Here is a 19,651-nt window from a genome sequence, read left to right as displayed (position 1 = left end):
TCATAGACATATATGCAGAAGCTTCCAGAACATGCCAACTTCCTTCATGCCCTTGCACTATGCACTGGATACCATCAGGCTAAATGACAGCAGACAAAGCATGTGCTTTTTTAAAATTTCTGGATGACAGATGCATTTCAAATATCCCCAAAATGTAAATATTCTTGCTTTTGTTGTAAAGCCTAGTGAGACAAAGTGATCACAGCATAGAAATAATTTCTGCATCAGATATTTTCTATGCTACTTGGTAGTTTAACCGAAACTTTACTGGCCGTCACTCGGGTGAGAGGTTGGTGTGCAGCCTGCAGACACACTCTGAAGTGAATTCTCAAGTCAGGCTGAACCACGAGTGACAGTCTGGGATGCTGGCAGATGCTTAGGATGAGGTTTATTTGCATTTCATACAAGTGTAAAATGATTTATCTTGACTTTCAGAAGCGTGTGGACAACTTTGTGTCTCATTTGCTAGAATGCTGTCGTCTTCCCCCCCCCCCCTTCTTTTTTTAATATCGTTCTGGGAAAATACCAGAATTGATTTATATATAAAATGCACCCTCTCAGGGATGATTTACATCTTCCTGGTTAGACTACTAAAAAGTCATCTTCCACAAGTCCAACTCTTTTTGTCACAGTGCACTGCCAAAATTTGTCAGCCTATAAAAAAAAAGACCATATTTTGAAAATAGATTTTTCGTAACTGTCAAAAATACAAATACGTAAAGGCAATATGGGGAGAAAGATTAAATTCAAAATATTCCCAAAAGGGAATGGCTAACAAAAAACAGGCAGTCAGCAAATTCAGCTACTCACATCACTTATAATTTTTTTTGACAGCTACGTGCATGTATGCTAAATAAGCGTATCATTACCTGATAGTGCAATAGATAGATGACAAAGAAAAATTTTTGTCACATACTATGCCAGACCAAAAAAACCCAGAGGAGCTTATCAAAAAAGAAAAAGGCTACCTATTTGAGATTAAATGTCTCATCAAATGGGGACAGAAGATGGGCTTGTAACAAGAGATGTGCAGGGAGTTTGGTGAATTATAAAAGGAAATAGGAAAAAATGTGGAAAACACTACCAAGTCTCTTGGTAAAGCAGATGAGAAAGAAGTAAGAAAGAACACAGGAAGAAGCAAGGAGGGAGGCAAAAACACAGTCATGGCAAAAAATGAAGTGAGTATGTTCTCCAGATTTGACCAGAGATGAAGTCCTTGCAGAAGTTCGAAGACAAAAACCTGGAAAAGGAGAGGAACAAAGCAAAAAGCAGAAGACGTCAGTAAATGTGATGATAGAGTACTGGCTCATATCCTGGGGAAGGAACGAGGAACTAAGGAGACTGAGCACAACAGAAACCATATTCTCTAAGAAAACTTAAATGATTGCTCACATGTTAGCCCAGAAAGATGGAGATGTTAACGCTCACTTGTTGACATGAAGACAGTGGGGGAAAAGTCACACAGACAGAACTCAAACTGGTAAAGTACTGAAAGGAAAGGAAAGGGGATTCATAAATAGACTTGTGAATTTGTAACAAATATTTCTGTGGTAGAGATTTAACACATACAAAGACATGAAATGAGGCAGAATGGAAGAAAACAACCAAAGAAATAACTTTAAACATATCAAGAGAGGTCTAAAAACCAATGACAGACCCTAATGGAAAACTGTGTTTTAAAGAAACCTGAAGAAGAAAGAATTACAGAGGAAAATTCACATGGACTCCAAAATTGAATTCAATCCCAGTATAGAAAGATGACAGAAAAATGTCAAGCCAGATGGAAAACAAGGAAAGAACATCTGAAAAGAGGCCATTTACACTTGGCCTTCGAAGGCCATCAGTAGATCTAGTGAAAGCAATCTTGGAAGAGTGAGGATGGAAAAAGCCAAATTTTTGTTAGTCTGAGAAAGCTGGTTTCTCCTTTCACTTACACTTTTACACTATGTAAAAACAGATTAGGTCAATCAAATAGTGTTGAACATCTAAGATGAAAATTAAAATCTGTCTTTATTAATGGTCTGGCAACAGCCTTCAGGAAACAGGGAGTTCAAACGTCAAAGACCAACAACAGCAAAAAAGACATTTTCATAACTGCCACTGGTATTAAGCATTCATCAATCATAAATAACCACAAAGAGGATCAGAGGTCTTGAGCTAAATGAACTCATTGCAACATGAGTTTATTTTCTCTAGGCTTACTAGTTCTTTTAAATCAATCAGCCAATGTGTTTGGTTCACAGAAGACAGAGGTTATATTGCAATATATGTCCTTCTGAAATTCAAAATATTTTGAAAAAACTACTGAGAAGAACTGCTGCTGCAATAAATTCTTTTAACATATAGGAACTATCAAACTACTACAGTTGATCACCTTCAATATATTTTCGTTGTAGATACGCCAATTTATTCTGGAGGAGGAGATGGAAACTTTGCATAAAACACAGAATCTTAAAAATATCTGCTCTAATGTGTGCATAGCCAATTTTTATGGGGATCAGATGATAGGATGGATTAGGAATGGAATAGTTCCTGGCATGAGTTTTTTGGGTGTGTGTTTGGTTGGTTTTGAAGAAATAATTTCTTTTTTTTCCTGAATGTGTTTTTATTCCAGTTAAATTAAAAAGTGGTTTTCCCCCATTTTAATGAAAGTGTATTCTGACACGTATGAGTTTTGGCCTCAGAAAAATCTCTACATATTATAGCTGTTGATGAATGGAGAAAATCCACACTGAAATTCAAAGGCAAATTTTCACCAAGATCTGCAGAACTTCTCTAAAGTCAAAGGAGTTGATCTGATTTACTCAAGCTCAGGGAACTGACTTCTAGCTCCAGTCTCTATAATCCAATTCCCACACAAATACTTTGTTAATTTAGAATGAAGTTGTGCAACTACTTTTTCCCTTTGAAGTCTATAGTAACTGTAGGTGTTTACCTAGAGGGAGACAAATAAAATCATCCAACTGTCAAAGCAAATTTTCAAAAAGGAAGCTTTACACTTTTTAATGATAAAACACTGCCAGAAATATTACTGAAAAAAAATGCAACCTCTGAAGATTCTGAAATTTAAATTAGAAGAACAAATCAGCTTTTGAGCTCTGAAATTAGTGTAAATCTTAACACAAATCCTAATTACAGAGTTACTAAGAGGATTCTAGCAACATGAATCAGAAGTCAACAGCCAGGAATTTTACTGTTTCAATTAGCTCTTTCAGATGTCTGGATGCACACGTTGTGTGTGTACACAACCTGTGTGTGTACATGCATGTAGCTACATACAAACATAGGTACGTACACACACACAAAATTTGTTACTTCAATTAGCTCTTTCAGACGTCTGTACGCATGTTTGTGAGTGTATGTACAGATACTTACACACACTGAGTACAACAGGCTGAGTCTGAAACGCTAAGGGGTGGCCTAATCAAGCTGCCAAACTGTATCTGCAGCTTCCATGCCGACAATTTCTGGCAGCAAGTAACGGCACTGAAGTGGACCAGTCCTTTGAGGAGTTAGGACAGCTTGCTACAGAAGACAAAAACAAAAGACAAACTCACACACATCATGCTCATAGCTTGATGCTGAGGTATTGATGTCACGAACTGTTTTGAATTATAAGAAATGAATATTTAGTCCCAAATCAACATCAGTGGTCAGAGTAGTGCAGGGGTGAAGAGAAGGTTTAGAGGCAACACTCTCATGCTAGACAATGGATAGAGCATATCCAGGGTGTCACACACATCTATTTTCTGTTTTGTAATACCTACAGATCAATACCTACAGAAATTAAGCTTGTCCCACTAAAGGAGATAACAATTTGGATAGAAAACGCATATGCTTATACTCCAAGGAAACCACAAGCAAATTCCTTTCAGGATCTGAATCTTGCAAGAGCATGAAATTCAGATTGAAGCTTCCTCTCCAACCTGGAGGATTCTCCAAAGGCTATCCTCTTTGGAGAATAATCAATATCATGAACATGCTGGCAAAAGTCACAATAATTCAAGTTCAATAATTGAGCACAGAAGGACAGGTTAAGAATAAAGAAGCAGACCCCCCTTTGAATTTTCATGGAATTATAGTAAAACATTACTTCAAACATCCTTGGCCTTTTATTTTTTTCCTATTCTGAGTATATGCTTTTAATGCTGACCTTTGTCTAGGCTAGCCTACCTTCTACATAAAAGTGAAGTGAGAATATAGGATACTGCAAAGTGACTGGAAGTACAGCTGTACTGGAGCCCAAGCTACTTCAGCCTTTTCCCACTTTATATATACACATATATATATATAAAATTTAGTATCTTTATCTTCCTTTGTAGTATATCTTCCTTTGCAGCTGGCTATAGTAATAGCCAACTATGTTTCCCCAAGTCTAAAAATTCAGTACTATATCCTTAGGACACCATAGCTTGACTTGTGAACGTTTGTTATTCCTAAAAATCTAATTTTCCCATTGTGTATAGCCTTGTTTCCTTTCTGAATTTAGTGTGAAATACTAAGAAATCACAGCTCTTCAATCTACTTATTTCCACAGACTAGAGTATTCAAATCCATTGGAGTGCAGTCCCCAATGAGGAGCTGTGGCAGAAACTTTTCAACCTTAATCCCAAATTTAACTGACACTGAAGTTAAAAAATGGGGAAATAGATCCAACATGTACCTACACTTGGACTTTCACTGGCACAATTATATCTTAAATAGGGCAAGCAGTGCTGAGAATTCTCCTTACTTCCCTGGGTATGCACTGCTTCAGATAAAGAAAAACCTGCTTTTGCAACAAATTGTTGGTCGGTGAAAGCCACTCCCTTCCTTGGCCACTGTTTGCAATTCATCTTCTACAAGACTTAACTTGTTTACTTTGGGGTTTTCTCCTTCCCCAGTGAGAAAATGCTCTATAAATTAAGCAACTTCAAGGGGTTTATCTGTGTCAACTGTCCATCAAAAAGGAATGAAGGTCTTATATTTTCAAAGATGACAGTAAAAGTGTCAGAAGATCTTTGTCCATTCAAAAGAGAACCTTAAGCAGCACAAGAAAGAATGATTTTTAAATGGCCTAGCGTAGATAACGGCTAACAACTCATAAAGGACATGGTCCAAAGCCAGTTGAAACCAGCAAGAATTTTTCCACTGGCTCTAGTGAGTTCTGCATCAAGTCTCCAATGGCCACTCTAACTTTATGATGTCAAAAGACAGTTATGCTCTAAACTCTGCTGCTGCTGTCATTTCTCCAGGAAATCTTTTTCTTCGGTATACTTTCAAACTCAATGAAAATCATAACAATGCCAGCACAGAAAGCATAGCTCTGATTTTTTAAATATAAAATTTGGCTCCAGATACCCATACTTCAGGCTCTACTGCTAAAGAAATGAAGAAACTAAAGCATCCCCAACAAAACACTCATGAATCGGATCACAACCAATAGGTAAGGAGTTGTTTTAAAAGTGTGATCAAAATGCAAGTTAAAAATCCAAACTAAAAAAAAAAAAGCAATGCATGATCAGATACCCTGATATACAGCCTAGTTGTGTAACTATTTGGCAAGGGTTTAAAAAACCAAAACGTACCCCCCCAGATGATGTTAAACAGCATATGAACACATGTCTACAAAGCTAACAGACCCTACACTACTGCATCGCTCAGCCACAGGAAATGAAAAGTAGAACAATATATTAAGACAGTTCACAATCCAAAGCAAAAACTTTAAGACATTTCAAAGCGCTGCCTTTCTACAGATAATGGATAAAGTGGTTTTTTTCTTAATTCAGACAGGTTGCATAGGATATTTTCTACTAAAAACCTTTTTAAAATTATTTTTTTATTTTGCGGGGCAGGGGAGAAGGTGTCAGAACTTTGGAAAGGCAAGTTGCTTTTAATTAAGTACTAGTTAATGACTTTGACTTGTACAATTGCCAGTATTTTTAGCTGATATTGTCTTTCTGACCTGTAACCCTTAAACTAGTACAAGGACCTTGTTTAACATTTGTTAAATTTAAACAGCACCACTATCCACTATTACCCCCCTCCCACCGCTGCTGCACTAATCTCCCATGCCAGCTGCTCAAATGTTTACATTTGAAGGGCTTTCTCTGTTTGTGCAGAAATGGTCTCTGCACAGTATCTCTCATCTGTTCGTTTGCCAGAATCAACGAAAGAAAAGCCTTGCTGCTGGAATCCTTGATTAATAAATAGTCTTAAATGTTTCTTCTTCCCTTCCCGCTTCTGTCAAATCCATTGCCATTAGGTTTTTACAAGGCAAACCTCCACAGTGCACTTTACTGCCCTAACTCTTGTCCTATGCAAACAACTGTAAATCAGAACAAGCTCCATTTAGAGTCAATGAAATCACACCATCGCTGTGCTGAAACTGGCAGAGATCAAAATCAACATGTGTATCTGAGCATTTGCTAGGATGGAAGGAAGAAACTGTTATAATCAGAGGAGGGTGGTGTGGAGGGTGGTGTGGGGGAACCAAACACTAACAATCATAAATCTACTGGTAATCTCTCCATCTTGCTATGTCAGTATACTTCATAGACTGCCTACATGGCTCATGTCCTAGACATCGGTCGCACCTGGCTCTCTCACCAGGTCACTGAGGTACTGAACCAGCAAAACACTTCAACAGCTGCTTGGTATGACACTGAAAAAGTCAGTGGGTCCAACTCCTACATGTACAGCTACTCACCTGTTTAAGATCTCTGCAGGGCTATGTCTTGCTATATGCCTTGATCTGCTTTCTCTTCTGGCCTTCCAGCTAACCATTTATTAAACCAGAAATGCTTTCCTTAGTTTCCCCAAGTATTCTGAGAACTGCTTAAAAGTGTAAGTGATATTAAAAAAATAGTAATTCAGGAAAATGGATCTGACTGAAGGTATTACTACTTCATGCTAAGAGTCTTTAAAGAGCTATTTGTCACACTCTTTCCCCTCTTCAGGATGTGTCCCAAATTGCCACTGAGAATTCAAATGAAATATTAGAACACTGGAGTGTAAGAGAAAAAGCAATGTTTGAAATTATTTGTAGTCATTGCTGCTAAGCTCAAAGGGGAAGATCAATACTGGAGCTGCACATAAAAGACCAATAAAACCTAATTTAACAGTTGTTTGTTAAAAAAGAAGAACGAACGTGAAACAGCTACAGGGACTAGAGGCATTAGAAGGTCCCTTTTTGTAGTGATGAACAATTGAGCAGCACACACAGTACTTAGTGCTATGTGGTCTTTGCTTCATACATGTAACTCCTCTTTGAGTTAAAGGGAGCCTCATGTAGGTTTGACTTTGCATGAGAGAATTAAGCCATAAGGTTCACTTAGGAAAACTTCTCCATCAAAGTAAAATGCATTGTGTCCTGTCAGCAAATGTTGTTTTGCAAATCCTCCCTCACCTGCCATAAGATGTTATTGAGACATACGGTTTCACACGCTACCAAGCAGCTCAGTTTTGCCAACGAACAATAATGCACAGAACAAATATGTGTGGAAATCATGAGATCATCTAATTAAAAGAAATGTTATTGTTTGCCACTACTTTTAATGAAATCGAGTCTTCACTGTCCACAGAAGAGGCTGGAAAAGAACCAAATCCTATTAGCGCTCATGCCTCAGAAATTGTTTGCAAAAGAAAAGAAATTATACCTTAACTGGTGTTAAAAATCTTCACTGTATCTAAAATCTACATATGGTAATAGGATATGTTAGACTAATATAATAAATCTATGTGATTCAGATTATGCCACTACAAAAACAGGTGTTACTGTCTGAAAAAAATTTCCATTGTATATTAGAAATATGGAGTTGATGACATACAATTAGCCATTTCTGATTTCATCTACTAAAGGGCATTGGCATAAATACACACTAATCCTTTCATTATAGTAGTTACATTTGGAAAGCTTTACAAGAAATATTTTGGATATCCATCATTAAATCAAACAGAAATGTACTTTGCAGTGGAATTAATAATTCCCTGACTCATTCCCAGACCATCCCAAACTTAAACACAAAAAGCATTTTATGTACACAGAAATATGTGGAAGACTTTTTTAAAGAAACTACATCTCTGCTTATCCAGTTGCAGAAAAGCCTGATCCTGGGATAAACTTTTCTTTAAACATGGTATTTTCCACACCACCACATGCTTGCCAGTTACACTAAGAACAATATGCTGAATAAATTATGACAGAATATGAATTAAAAGGCTATTATACACTATTAAGGGGCTCTGGTAATATTAAATACCAAGCAAGCAAAGCCCAAGTGGTTGAGATGTCACTAGAAAAATCTCAAATGGAATTTAAGTTTGTCTTTGGGTTTTTTTTTAATGTCCTTTTATTAATGCAAATTAAAAGCCATTGGTCTTATTAGCTGCTGCTTTATTCTATTTTTTCCAGTGAGTTAACTTCAGAACTTTTCAGTGAAATCAGTAACAAAAGATGAATCAGACATAAAAGGATTTGGGTGGTTAAGGGTGTGTCACTAGGTCTTAATTAAACATCCGAGGGAGATATCTGAGCCAACTTACTCCAGACCGACTGGGTACATCTACAGTATAGAGAACGATGCCATGCAGTCCAGGTCTGGAAGCTGAATTGCCTCACACTAACCTAACTTACCATGCTCCTGTTAGGTTGGGCCTCCCTAACTCACACCACCTTGTGCTTTCCCTTCAATAAGCCTGACACATAACTTTCTGACGTGCTTACTCCCATTTTGGTGCCTAAATTCTGCTTCTGGGCATGCTGAGTGTGAAAACTGCTGAGAAACTATGCTTCTAACCTCCTGCCTAAACTCCATCAGGATCCATAAGATTGGCAAATCTCTCCATCTTCATCAGCCAAGAAGCTTGATCCAATAGGTGCGCACAACTGAGAAACCTGGCTCCACAAAAAAACATAACTGCTAGAAAAGGCAGCTATGCCTCTCTCCTGCCTTGTCCTCCCCCTGCCCCAAGTTCAATGATTCAGTAAGAATGTGGTAAATCCAGGTTCAAAACCTTATTCTAGTTGAGAAAAAACAAACTTCCCCTTCTTGTGAGCAGAGTGAGATAATTCTGTGTTCAAGGACATGAATATGAGTTTAGCTAGAAAGAGACTGAGATTAGCGCACTCATCTGGGCACAGAGCAACAGCCATTTGGCTCCTCCAGTTCTATCTTCAGTGACTACTTAGTTGCTGGATCTAACATCTTCTTAGCATTAAAAATAGAAAAACATCTCTGGCGCTGGCACTGGAACCCAGAGCTGCCACCGCACTTAAGTTATTTTGTTACTGGTCTGAACAGTTAAGCTTGCTCTTTCTCTCTCTTTCTGAGTCACTGAATATTTGGGTATTTTTACAAAAGGGTGCTTCCCACATCAAGAATACCTCACAGCTTTGTTCCAGGCATTCTCCAGCCCAGCAAGTATTTTGGTTTTCATAATAAAATAATTTTCTCAGTAATGGTCCTGAGAGAGATAGAAGATTGGCTGGTATCTCTAAAAGCAGAGAAGAGAACTGAACTTAACTCACATTTTGGCTAACAGTGGTACGTGGTAAGCTTTTAGAGTAACAGCTTTAAATACCTAAATCTAGCAGCCGACTCAAGGTTTCAGTCCTGAGCAGAGGAAGGTAGCAGATACAGAAGATGGGCAGAGTTTAATGTACAACTCCTGCTGTGCAGATCTCAGTGGCTTCAGAACCTGGGAAATCTGACTCTGGGATCTTAGATCCAGTGTCCAACAGAAGCCCATGCTGCTGGGTACCGAAAACAGGCACTGCCAGGCATGGTTGTGCCCAGTTCCTTTCGTAGTTATGGTCCCACTTAAGCCTTTTGATTCTACTTAATCCATTTCTCTCTATTCATTTCAGAATTTTTCTTGAGACTATTTCCTTCAAAATGTCCTGCAAAAACCACTGCAGGAACTGAAGCTTCCAAGCCATCTTTTTAAAAGCACCAACTTGAATGTAAAGCATTGTGATGATTTTACTCTGAACCATGCAATTTCATGTAAAGATGCAGGTTCTGGCAACCAATGACTGCATGATAAGTCTTTTGTTTTTAATAAAACCTTCATAGTCACAAAAAAATGTTTAGAAATGTGACCTCTACAAGCCTAATGCTCAGAAGCCAAATGGAGAGAAGGGAAGTCCACCCTAAATCATTTTTTTCAAATCTCATGATCTTAAGCCACTTTTGTGTGGTAAGGGCAAGAGCTGACAAGTGATTTTTGAATGCATGAAGTTGGCAATCTTGTGGTAGTACAAGCTAAGCAGCGCAGACAGAACAGGGGTCAGCCGACATGTCTCTTCACCAGATACTGTTTTTAATAGCTTGTAACTTTACCATGCTTTAACCATAGATGCTGAGACTTTCCATTCCAGGTGTCTGCCTCAGGCTATTTTTTTTTTTTTTTTTAGCCAGAGTAGTTCAGCTGGTTCTGAGATTTTTTTTTTTTTTTTAAACTAACTCCAAGGACCTTTTCTTTGAAGAAGTCTACTAACACCACACTTTTGAGCAAGAACTTGAATTCTTGTGGCAGGCAGCCACTGTTTCAAGCTCTTACCTTCTGCTATCACATACTGTAAGAAAAATCTAAGGATGTTATATTATGTAAAAGTATCTGTGATTCACATGAGCGAAGACAGTTAATATCCTGTAAGTGCACACCACAAAAGGAGATAGGTACAGCTGCATCTCTTCAGCAGCCACTGGCTGAAAAGGCACCTCCACGGTCCACCTAATCTATCCCTCTGCTCCAAGACAGAATCAAGTATATGTAGCTCATCCTCTAGACATTTTTTGAGGTTTTGCAGATTAGGTGATGACAAGGATTTCACAGTCTCTTTAATAACCTGCTCCCTTGTGAAACTTCCATGCAGTCAGATTTTTTCCCCTCTAATATCTAAGTCAAATTTTCATTGCTATATGTAAAGCACATTACTTCCTGTCCTACCCTCAGTAGACACGGAGAAAGCAAGCTGATCATTGTCACACTTATTACCTATTGGAATTCCCTGAATGCCAGTCACAAGCCAGTTGGCTCTGGCAAACCTTTCTTCTTACCAAGAAAAGTTAACAAGAAAATAATTTTTTTTCCAAGACAGTATCACAAGATGTAAAAATAAAACTGACTCTACTGTGATGGTGAACCTTATCCTGCGATATCTGGTATGTAATAAATCTATTTTTCTTTTAATCACAGTAGCAGCTGCACAACTGAAAACATTTATAACTATACTGTATCTTCCCTAGCATCATCCTCTGGCATCTAACTACTGGCTTACAGGCACCCTACAACGGAAGATTGGTGGGGACAGGCCAGTCTCCTATAATATTTAGACAACTCTCCATACTTAGTTTGTTGAGTTTTACATTCTGCAAACAAAATCACACTAAGCAAAATTGTTTCAAGGCCAGATCATAACCTATGCATTTGACAGCTTACATAGACAGCTCTAATTGTATAAAATGCAACAAGCTATCCCAGGATTGGACCCTGCTAGTAGAAATAAACACATGTAACCAACATCATCCTAAGCATTGCCAAGAGACCAAGAAGCAAGAACACGAGAACAGGAATTTAAAGTGAATGTGACTGTCACACAAGGAAATATTAGAAGTAGAAGGCTTGTTAACTTCCATTTAGATGACATGGGCAATATTCTCATTCCTACTGCCCTAAACAGTACCTGGCCATGTGAGCTGAAATCCTTGACAGTAGATGGTATTAACTGATCACCTGGGACCTGACATGGTTGGAAGAGAAATCACATTTCCAGTCACTTTTGCATAACTGTACTTGATCCTTCTTCCAACCACTTCTGAATTGGGAAAGATTATCATGAATGATATAACTCCTACTATCAATGAGGGCATAAAAGTTAAGAGCACAGTAAGAAAAAATAAGGCCCTGAAAAAGTAAATTATAGATTTTTTTAAAAAACCTTTACAGGGAAAATAGCTGTTCCCACAATTTAAGAAGTGACTGCCAAGGTTACTAATTCACTAGAAGTCTTGATGACTTTTATCAAACATTAATATAGTATTTTTCTTCTGGAACATGATCTCGCAATTATACAGGTACTATGAAATAAAAAAAAAGTACACATATTCTAAACTTATATGACAACTGTTTGAAATTTGAAATGACTGATAGTTTTGTTCATTAACATATATAATAATAGTCATGGCAGAGTCATTAAGCAGGGAACTACTGGACTATCTGTTTCATTTAGGTTCACCAATTCCATTATGTACAACACCTACATTCAGACATATACTGAAAACTAGCTTTTTAAAAAATGGTCCTGATGAAAATCCTCTAACATTGCTCTGCTGAAACCTTGTTTGAACTAGAGAAACCTCGTGTGATAAAACTTTGTGCTGAAGTTTCAAATCCTCTGATAAGTGTCCCTGGCTGCACTTCTAAATACTTTTTCCCAAGCTGATTTATTACATAAACAAATTCCGCATGAGAGATACACGTCGTTCAGCACTTGAGATGTGTTTTTTCACCCTTGATTTATGAAAGCACGAAGGCCCCAAAAATAAGAACAGCTAATTTTAGTACTGTGTTACAAATATCGGGTTTCATCTCGATCAACTGTTTATTTGAGGACAGTGACACCAAGCGGCAGAGATTACTTAAACTCCCCTTTTCTCCCCAGCTGTTCTAAATTCTAGCTCTATCTGTCTTTGGCACACAAAAAGCAGAATACGGTTAACTGTGCTGCAACTTCCAACTGCTTTGTGTGTTGTATTTCTACACCAGTGTATTTCAATAGCATTTGATTTGTGAGAAGTTAACCCGGATATGAAGCTCATCTGCTTAGCACAAAACTGGAACAGACTAAGGGAAAAGATTTCTGCTTTCATTTACAATACACCATTAGATTCCAGATCCTTTACTGACATGTGGTATAATGAACTGCTGCACTCTGAGGATTGTCATGGAGAATTCTTATCTTGCATTTTTACACTCTTTAAGGTGTTAACAAATTCTTCTTTTTTCACCTTTATTTTTGCTGATACTGTGAACAAATGTCCTTTCACCTCAAGCATAAGTGTTGATTTTCCCATCTTGACTTTGAAAATCTGCTTCCTCATCAACAATCTAAAGTATCTTTACAAGCATTAATAATTCCAATAATAATTAGATAAATATGGCACTGAGAATGGTTTGGTGGTTAAAAGGCAAATATAACTTGTGCTTGAATAAATACTAAGGATCTCTTATTTCTTACACCTGTATTCCATTCCTTCCATTCAAAAAAACCCAGTCAATACTCAGAATAGAATTATTACTTCTTCTACAATTCAGTGCACATCACCACCACATAATAGTGAGAAAAGGATTTTTAAACTAAGCATGCCTAAGTTCATGCCCTTACCTCAGCAGTACTTCACAAGTTGCCTATTTCCTTATAGGCAAGAAAGATTTTCCTGATCCAGCCAGTGTACCTCCTGGCACTATGCTGAAGGCAATGGCAAACTGTTTTCCTTTCAGAAATGAATCTGAAGCTTTGGCTTTGTTCCTGCATAGCAGTGCAAAATACTTCCAAGATGACCCAAAACAGCAACAGAAAGTAGACCTGAGGAAACTGCAAAAGAGGAAGCCTCTATTGGATGACGTTTTGCTAAAAGTCCTACCTTAGCTCAATGAAACTTCTATGTAATGAACTCCAAATGTGTATTCCAGATGTATGGCTATGTAAGATACCACTTACTTTGAATAAGGATACTCAGTTCCACTGAAGTAAATAAGTGACGGTATCTTTTAAGCAAGTGGAATAAAGAATTATTCAGAATGGTTGAGGGTCTCAAAGTCTAGCCCATAAAGAAATGCTAAGCTGAATTTTAAAAATGATAAAGTGTTTTCATTGGCATTTCCACTTGAATTTTATCTGAAGTTAATACGAGTCATCTATGCCATCTAACTATGCCAAGTTTACAATGTTTTGGAATTTTTCACCTAAGACCTCACAATTGTTGACTTTTTTCTTGAAGCCCATCTAGCCTCTTTGAAGGATGGACCTTCTGTGCTGCTTAGACTTATTTTATACACCTTGTGCAAGCTTTAATAGAATAGTACCAAATTAAATGGAACTATGTTGATATGTACTTATATCTTAGCAGGATCGGTGCTCACACAAATACAGGTGTCAAGCCAGAAGTGAAAGACGTAAACACTGAGCAATGGGTACATTGTTCTTGAAGATTAGTTGCTCTTAAGAGGAAAAGGAAAAAAAAAAATCCCTGACATGTTCATGTAACTGAATAAAAAGAAAACATTTTTAACCTCAAGATCCCTTTGCTCCCTATACCTTTAGAAGACAAAGCTACATCTCCAAGACAGTTTTGAAAACTTTTTTCCATCAATGTAAAAGGAAAATAAAAAGATCCTCATTTATGATTTGCCCTATAAGATTCCCTACAAAAATAAATTAAGAGATGTCTCTCTTCTGAGGAAAGCACCACATCCTAGTGTAAAAGCACAGTTCAGAGTACCTGAACTACTTTCATATCCTCTCTTGGAATCCCTCCCCTTCCTCCTCCTCCTCCTCTTCTACTACTGGGCTATCAAGATACTGAGATTAACATATAATGGCAGTGAATACAAACTACAAGATGATTTTATTTTGGCAGAGCTTGTGATTGCTTTTCTATACTTCTACCTAGTATATTTTAATTACCTAAATCACCCTGTACTAGGACTTTATAGAGATTTCTCACTAAAACATTCATCTTCATAATGTTACCCAAATTTTTAGTGTCATAAGCAGCTTTCCTATTTCAGTACTCTTCCATTATGAAGTCTTCACAGATTTGCAGAGTTAGGTGTTTTTTAAGCTCACAGCCAATCACTTCTCCATCTATTTCTCCCTTTTGACTTCTTTTATATTATCCTTTTTAGTTGGGATTTGTTCTCTCACTCCTACATTTTTTCCACACTTTCCTGTCACCCTTCTCTGTGTCTAGTGAGCTGCACATTTTGCAGATCAGCACTATTTTTCCAAATACCTGTTTGTGAAAGGGGGATTCAGAGCTGAACATCGGCATTTCAGGCTTCTATTGTGTCATTAACAGTCTTGTCCAGGATTTGAAAACAAAAAGCCAAGTAATTAAAAAAAAGTCACAAAAAGACACACCATTTATTATGATTACTAATCCACCAGAAGATCCTTACAAAAATATTTAGGATTCACACTTCCTAATTAGATACATAAATCCTCATAATTTAGTAGAAAGGTTTTTAAGTGCCTGACAGTAAGTGGTTCACAGCATTTTAGTAACCCAAAACCTACTGAAGTACTTAACAAAAAACCTTTCTGTTATTTCCAGTGTTTAAAATAAAAGTACTTTCCACCCCCAAGCTACTTAAGAAACAAATTAAATGCTGCCATGCTGCAGAAGACATGTAAAGGGATAAAAATGAGAACTGTGGTTTTATAAGAAAAAAGCTTCCTCTAAAGGTCACCGATATGCAAACATACCCTAGCATCATGCAGTACTGTCACTGACTTACAGTCACAACACCTATGTCCTTGGTTAAAACACTTTTTGCTCACAACTGCTTAGATTCTAACTTTGAAAGAAACTTTCTTTATAGTGAAGCTAGCAAATTTTAAGACTGCATTGCATTTTGAGTTCATCAAGATACATGAAATGTCCACGAATTTAACTAAGCCTGCTAAGAAGTAAGCTACTTCTACTTGGCTAAGCACTGGGAATAGCAGTGATTTCTGGTTATTCAAACTGCAGGGTCTAATAGGAATTGCAATAGCGTCTACAAGCCATGTTAGTACTTACATCCAAGCTTCCTTCACTTGTAGATGCAGAACTAAAAATATCTTCCTCACCACAATCTCTGTTCATCCTCAAGTGTTCTTCTGTCTGCAACACAAACAAGTATCCTACACTGCAGCAGCAAAGGAAAAAAAACAGCAAAAACATGCCAGAGCAAAGCATCAAACCTCATCACAGAACTAAGACAAACTGTCTCAGTATTTCTGGACATAGTTGCTGAGAAACTATGAAGTAGTCTGCAAAATTTCTCTGATGTAGGCGAGGCCTTAAGAAATCCATTAGCAGTAAGATTTAAGAGCAAGAATGTAAAGAAACAGAAGAATTCTTAGGCAAGGAAGAAAACGGGTAGTAAGCAACTCCTGAAGCACCAGGGATCAGACTGCAAGTCTCTGCTATCCCCACAGACACAGGGGAACAAGCAGAGAACTTCTTCCCTGCCACTTGTCTGTTAATGACAAGACTGTTTCTGTGTGCTAGCATATACCCTGCTTATGCCTAGATCCCATGATTGTCTGCACAGGACCTCTGCTCTACTGGATTGCTTAGCAGTGCCAATTTGATCTGGATTTAGCCTCAGGCACATGACTACACTTCACATCAAAAAGACATGGAGTTCATGCCACCTTTATGTTTTTTATGCCAGCTATGGGAGAACAGAGGGTAACTGATCCAGCATAAAATTAGAATGGAGAGAACAAGATGATACCTGATCTGGCATTAAGCCTGCCAGTACAAAGTTAACCAAAGAAATACTTTCACAAATTTGTATTAACCATGAGAATAGGATTCTGCTTTCATTCTGTGTCACGGTGGTTTTAATGGAGCAGAAAGTTTTTTTTCAAAAAGTTAGATCTAGTGTATTGTCAGACCATGATTATTGCTTTCTCTCTCAGCTAGCTCGCTGAAAGCATGTGTGTGGGCATGGAAATCTGAGCGTAGGCTTGTAGTGTGCAGCTGACACCTGATCCAGGACAGTTTGCAACACAGGCTAATACTTTTCTTCCCTTGCAAAAGAAATTGCCTTCCCTTTGTAAATGCCCGCAACTCTGCAGCGCTACTACTGTGCAGGATTTTGGACAATTCTTGCTATCAACTAGTTCTAAAATACAGGCTATGAATGACCACATCCATACACACACACACGCAGAATCACTGCAAATCATAATGCAAACAAAGAAAAAATAAAATAAATAAGCAGAATCAACTTAAGTCTTGTGGAGGAGTAAAAACGTAAGAATAATTGTAAAAAGCAGAGTTGAGGAACTCTGGGCCTTTGATTCCAGTGTCCTGAAATACCAGGACATCCCATCATATAATCCCTTCATAAACCTACCAAATCCTTTCATAAAAGAACTTAATTAATTTGCCATCATTCTGCTAACTAAGTCTGTCCAGCAGTTTCACTGCTGTTTTTGCTAGAAATCTTCCACAACACCAAGCCAGATGTATTGTGGCCAGTTAACACCTGCTTGCTCCTGTTTGCTGCACTATTCTTCAGTTCTCAGTAATTCTTCCACCTATTTGGATTCAAACTCCTAGAGGTTTGTATTGAAAAGTTTCTTGCTGGACTAAGCAAAGCAGTTGTTTTAGTTCCTTTTCCTACAGAGTACTTGTCATTTGAAAGTAAGAGTCTAGTAAAGAAATGACCAAGAAAAGGCAATGAACTTTTCAGAACTAACAGCAAGAAAGACTTACACATTTACCTCACATTTAGAAGCTGTTTCTTGTACTTGTTTGCACAGTTCCTACTTTTTCCCACATCAGATACTACTTGTAACTTGTTAATTGATCCTGAATATCCTTAGCATCTCTTAAAATTTGTATTTTAAAAACCGTCAGAGTATCACCTCCTATGTCTCTGATTAACAAGCATGAGGAAGAGGATAAGAAAAAAGAGAGGAGTTTGCAATCTTGGGACACTCATCCCAAACTCAGCTGTGAGAAACCCACTGCAGTAACAACAGAATTGGGATGCTTCATCGCAACTTTTTCTAAGGGTGAAAGCATAAATACTTTACAAGTTAAATCTGAGCTGTTTCAGGAGTTAGAACTCCAAGAGAACACACTTCATACCGAAGTTCAGGAAAATGGAATCAGAGGACTAACTATAATGCAGAAATTGTGTGCTATGACATATTTGGTTCTTCCACAAGGAACTACAGCCCCTCAGCATGTTCTATAGAGGCTGAAGCTGAGCTCCCTTGTTTACTTGATTTCTTCCAGGCAGAAACAGCATTATTGCTGCAGTTATGCTTTTGTTCCCTTCTAAATGGGAAATATTTTCTTACAGAAGATAAACACTCTGAAAGTGACTGACTTCCTATCTCATAAAATAGTTTCCATGTGTCCTTTATCAGATGTTAAGAGTAGTTCAGCATCCATGACAGATGAGATTTTTCAACACAGTAATTCCCAGTGTCCATAAAAGAAACTATTGCCCAGCAAAAGCACTCCAAATTTGATCATAATCAAAAGGGCAGAAAACTAATAAAGATTTTGGAAATTTTTCTCAGTTTTAAAAACATGACTGAAAAGACTGGAAGGGTAAGAGAAACACCAGTCCATTAACAAGCATATGTTTCTTAGTACCAGGTAATCAGACACAGTTCATGATTTCACTGCAAAAGCCTTGGAGGACTTTTTAAACCAGACAAAAGAAAATTCTCTTTGTATGTTGACACCCAGAATATTAAATACTTTATCATCAAAATCAGTTGACACTGATCTTTGTAGTGAAGGATGCAAAAAGTATCACGTTAAAAGCCCAGTATTTTTATATTTTCTAGAATTAGAAAGTTTTTCTGTATTTAATTTCTGTGATGAATGACAAATTTTTCATAAAGGCACCTCAACCAAAGAAAATTATTTTATACCAGATTTCTTTTTTAATTTTCCCAACTCAAGATTAAAAACAAAGTTTAAAATGCCTAAGAAGCACCCCAGCAGATACCGATCCTTCAGTTTATTACTCCTTTTAGTACTGCAAGTTATTTCTCCTACACCTGATTCATTGGTTTTACAGACTTGGAGATGGCAACAGCATGACTGCACAGAGCTTCCTGAAGATACAAATGCCTTAAAACAAATCATTGCCCATGTACAGAAGAGTTAATAAGATACTTGTACCTGATATCTTAATGTATTCTATATTACATCAGTTCATTCATAAACGCATTTTGTAATCTAAGCAATACTAGCAAGTGGACATAAGTTGCTTGAAGCTATTGCCCTTTGTTAACACCTAGGGAACCCACAGCATTTAAAAAAAATAATAATTTTTGAATGGTCAACCTTCCTGACTCTTTCAATAAGCAGCTCGTATCTCCAGTCTGCACTGATTAAACATAGTTTATGCATCTGCTAACAGATTACTCCTTGGAGGAAAAAACCCAAGAAAGATAAAACAAAAAACCCGAACAAACACCACCACCCGCAGACAAAATACATCTGGAAAGAAAACAATTCTCTTTAGTAAGGTAGTACACTGCTGAACACTTACCTTGCTGCTTCTTCTATCAGCTTTAAACAACCCCAGAAGTCTTGTCTTTTCTTTTTCTATTGCATCATTGCTTACTGAAGCCTTTTGACTTGGTTCTGAAACAATTATAATGGAACATTTTTTACACTTCTGAAGTAAAGATTCAGAAGATCAGTATTTTAAAACATCCTGGATTAATGCTGTATTTGTTTTGAGCTGGCGATGTTATGAACTGAATTATCTAAGTAACTGCCAGATCCTGCACTTTCTTTTTCATCAAACTCTTACTTGTTCTGAGTTTGTTCCAAAATCTAAAGGAGGCAATGGAATAATTTAATGAAAAGACTTTCAATGTGGATTTGGATAAAGCTCCATGAAGAGGAAAGAG

General features: G+C 37.4%; 1 protein-coding gene across 1 annotated transcript in view; it reads right to left on the bottom strand.

Moving 5' to 3' along the window:
• Positions 1 to 19,651, bottom strand: part of COBL (cordon-bleu WH2 repeat protein) — a gene marked incomplete at both ends in the record, with an annotated part of 183,717 nt that overhangs the window by 107,606 nt on the left and 56,460 nt on the right. Inside the window, 2 exons of the mRNA XM_081996446.1 lie at positions 15,789 to 15,872; positions 19,285 to 19,379. Coding sequence (XP_081852572.1) covers positions 15,789 to 15,872; positions 19,285 to 19,379 — 179 coding nt within the window. The remainder of the gene's footprint in view (positions 1 to 15,788; positions 15,873 to 19,284; positions 19,380 to 19,651) is intronic.

Source organism: Phaethon aethereus (genome assembly GCF_964289735.1).
Source record: "Phaethon aethereus genome assembly, chromosome: 2".
Taxonomy (NCBI): domain Eukaryota; kingdom Metazoa; phylum Chordata; class Aves; order Phaethontiformes; family Phaethontidae; genus Phaethon; species Phaethon aethereus.
Note: the sequence above shows the minus strand (reverse complement) of the source record. Positions and strands in the feature narration are given on the sequence as shown.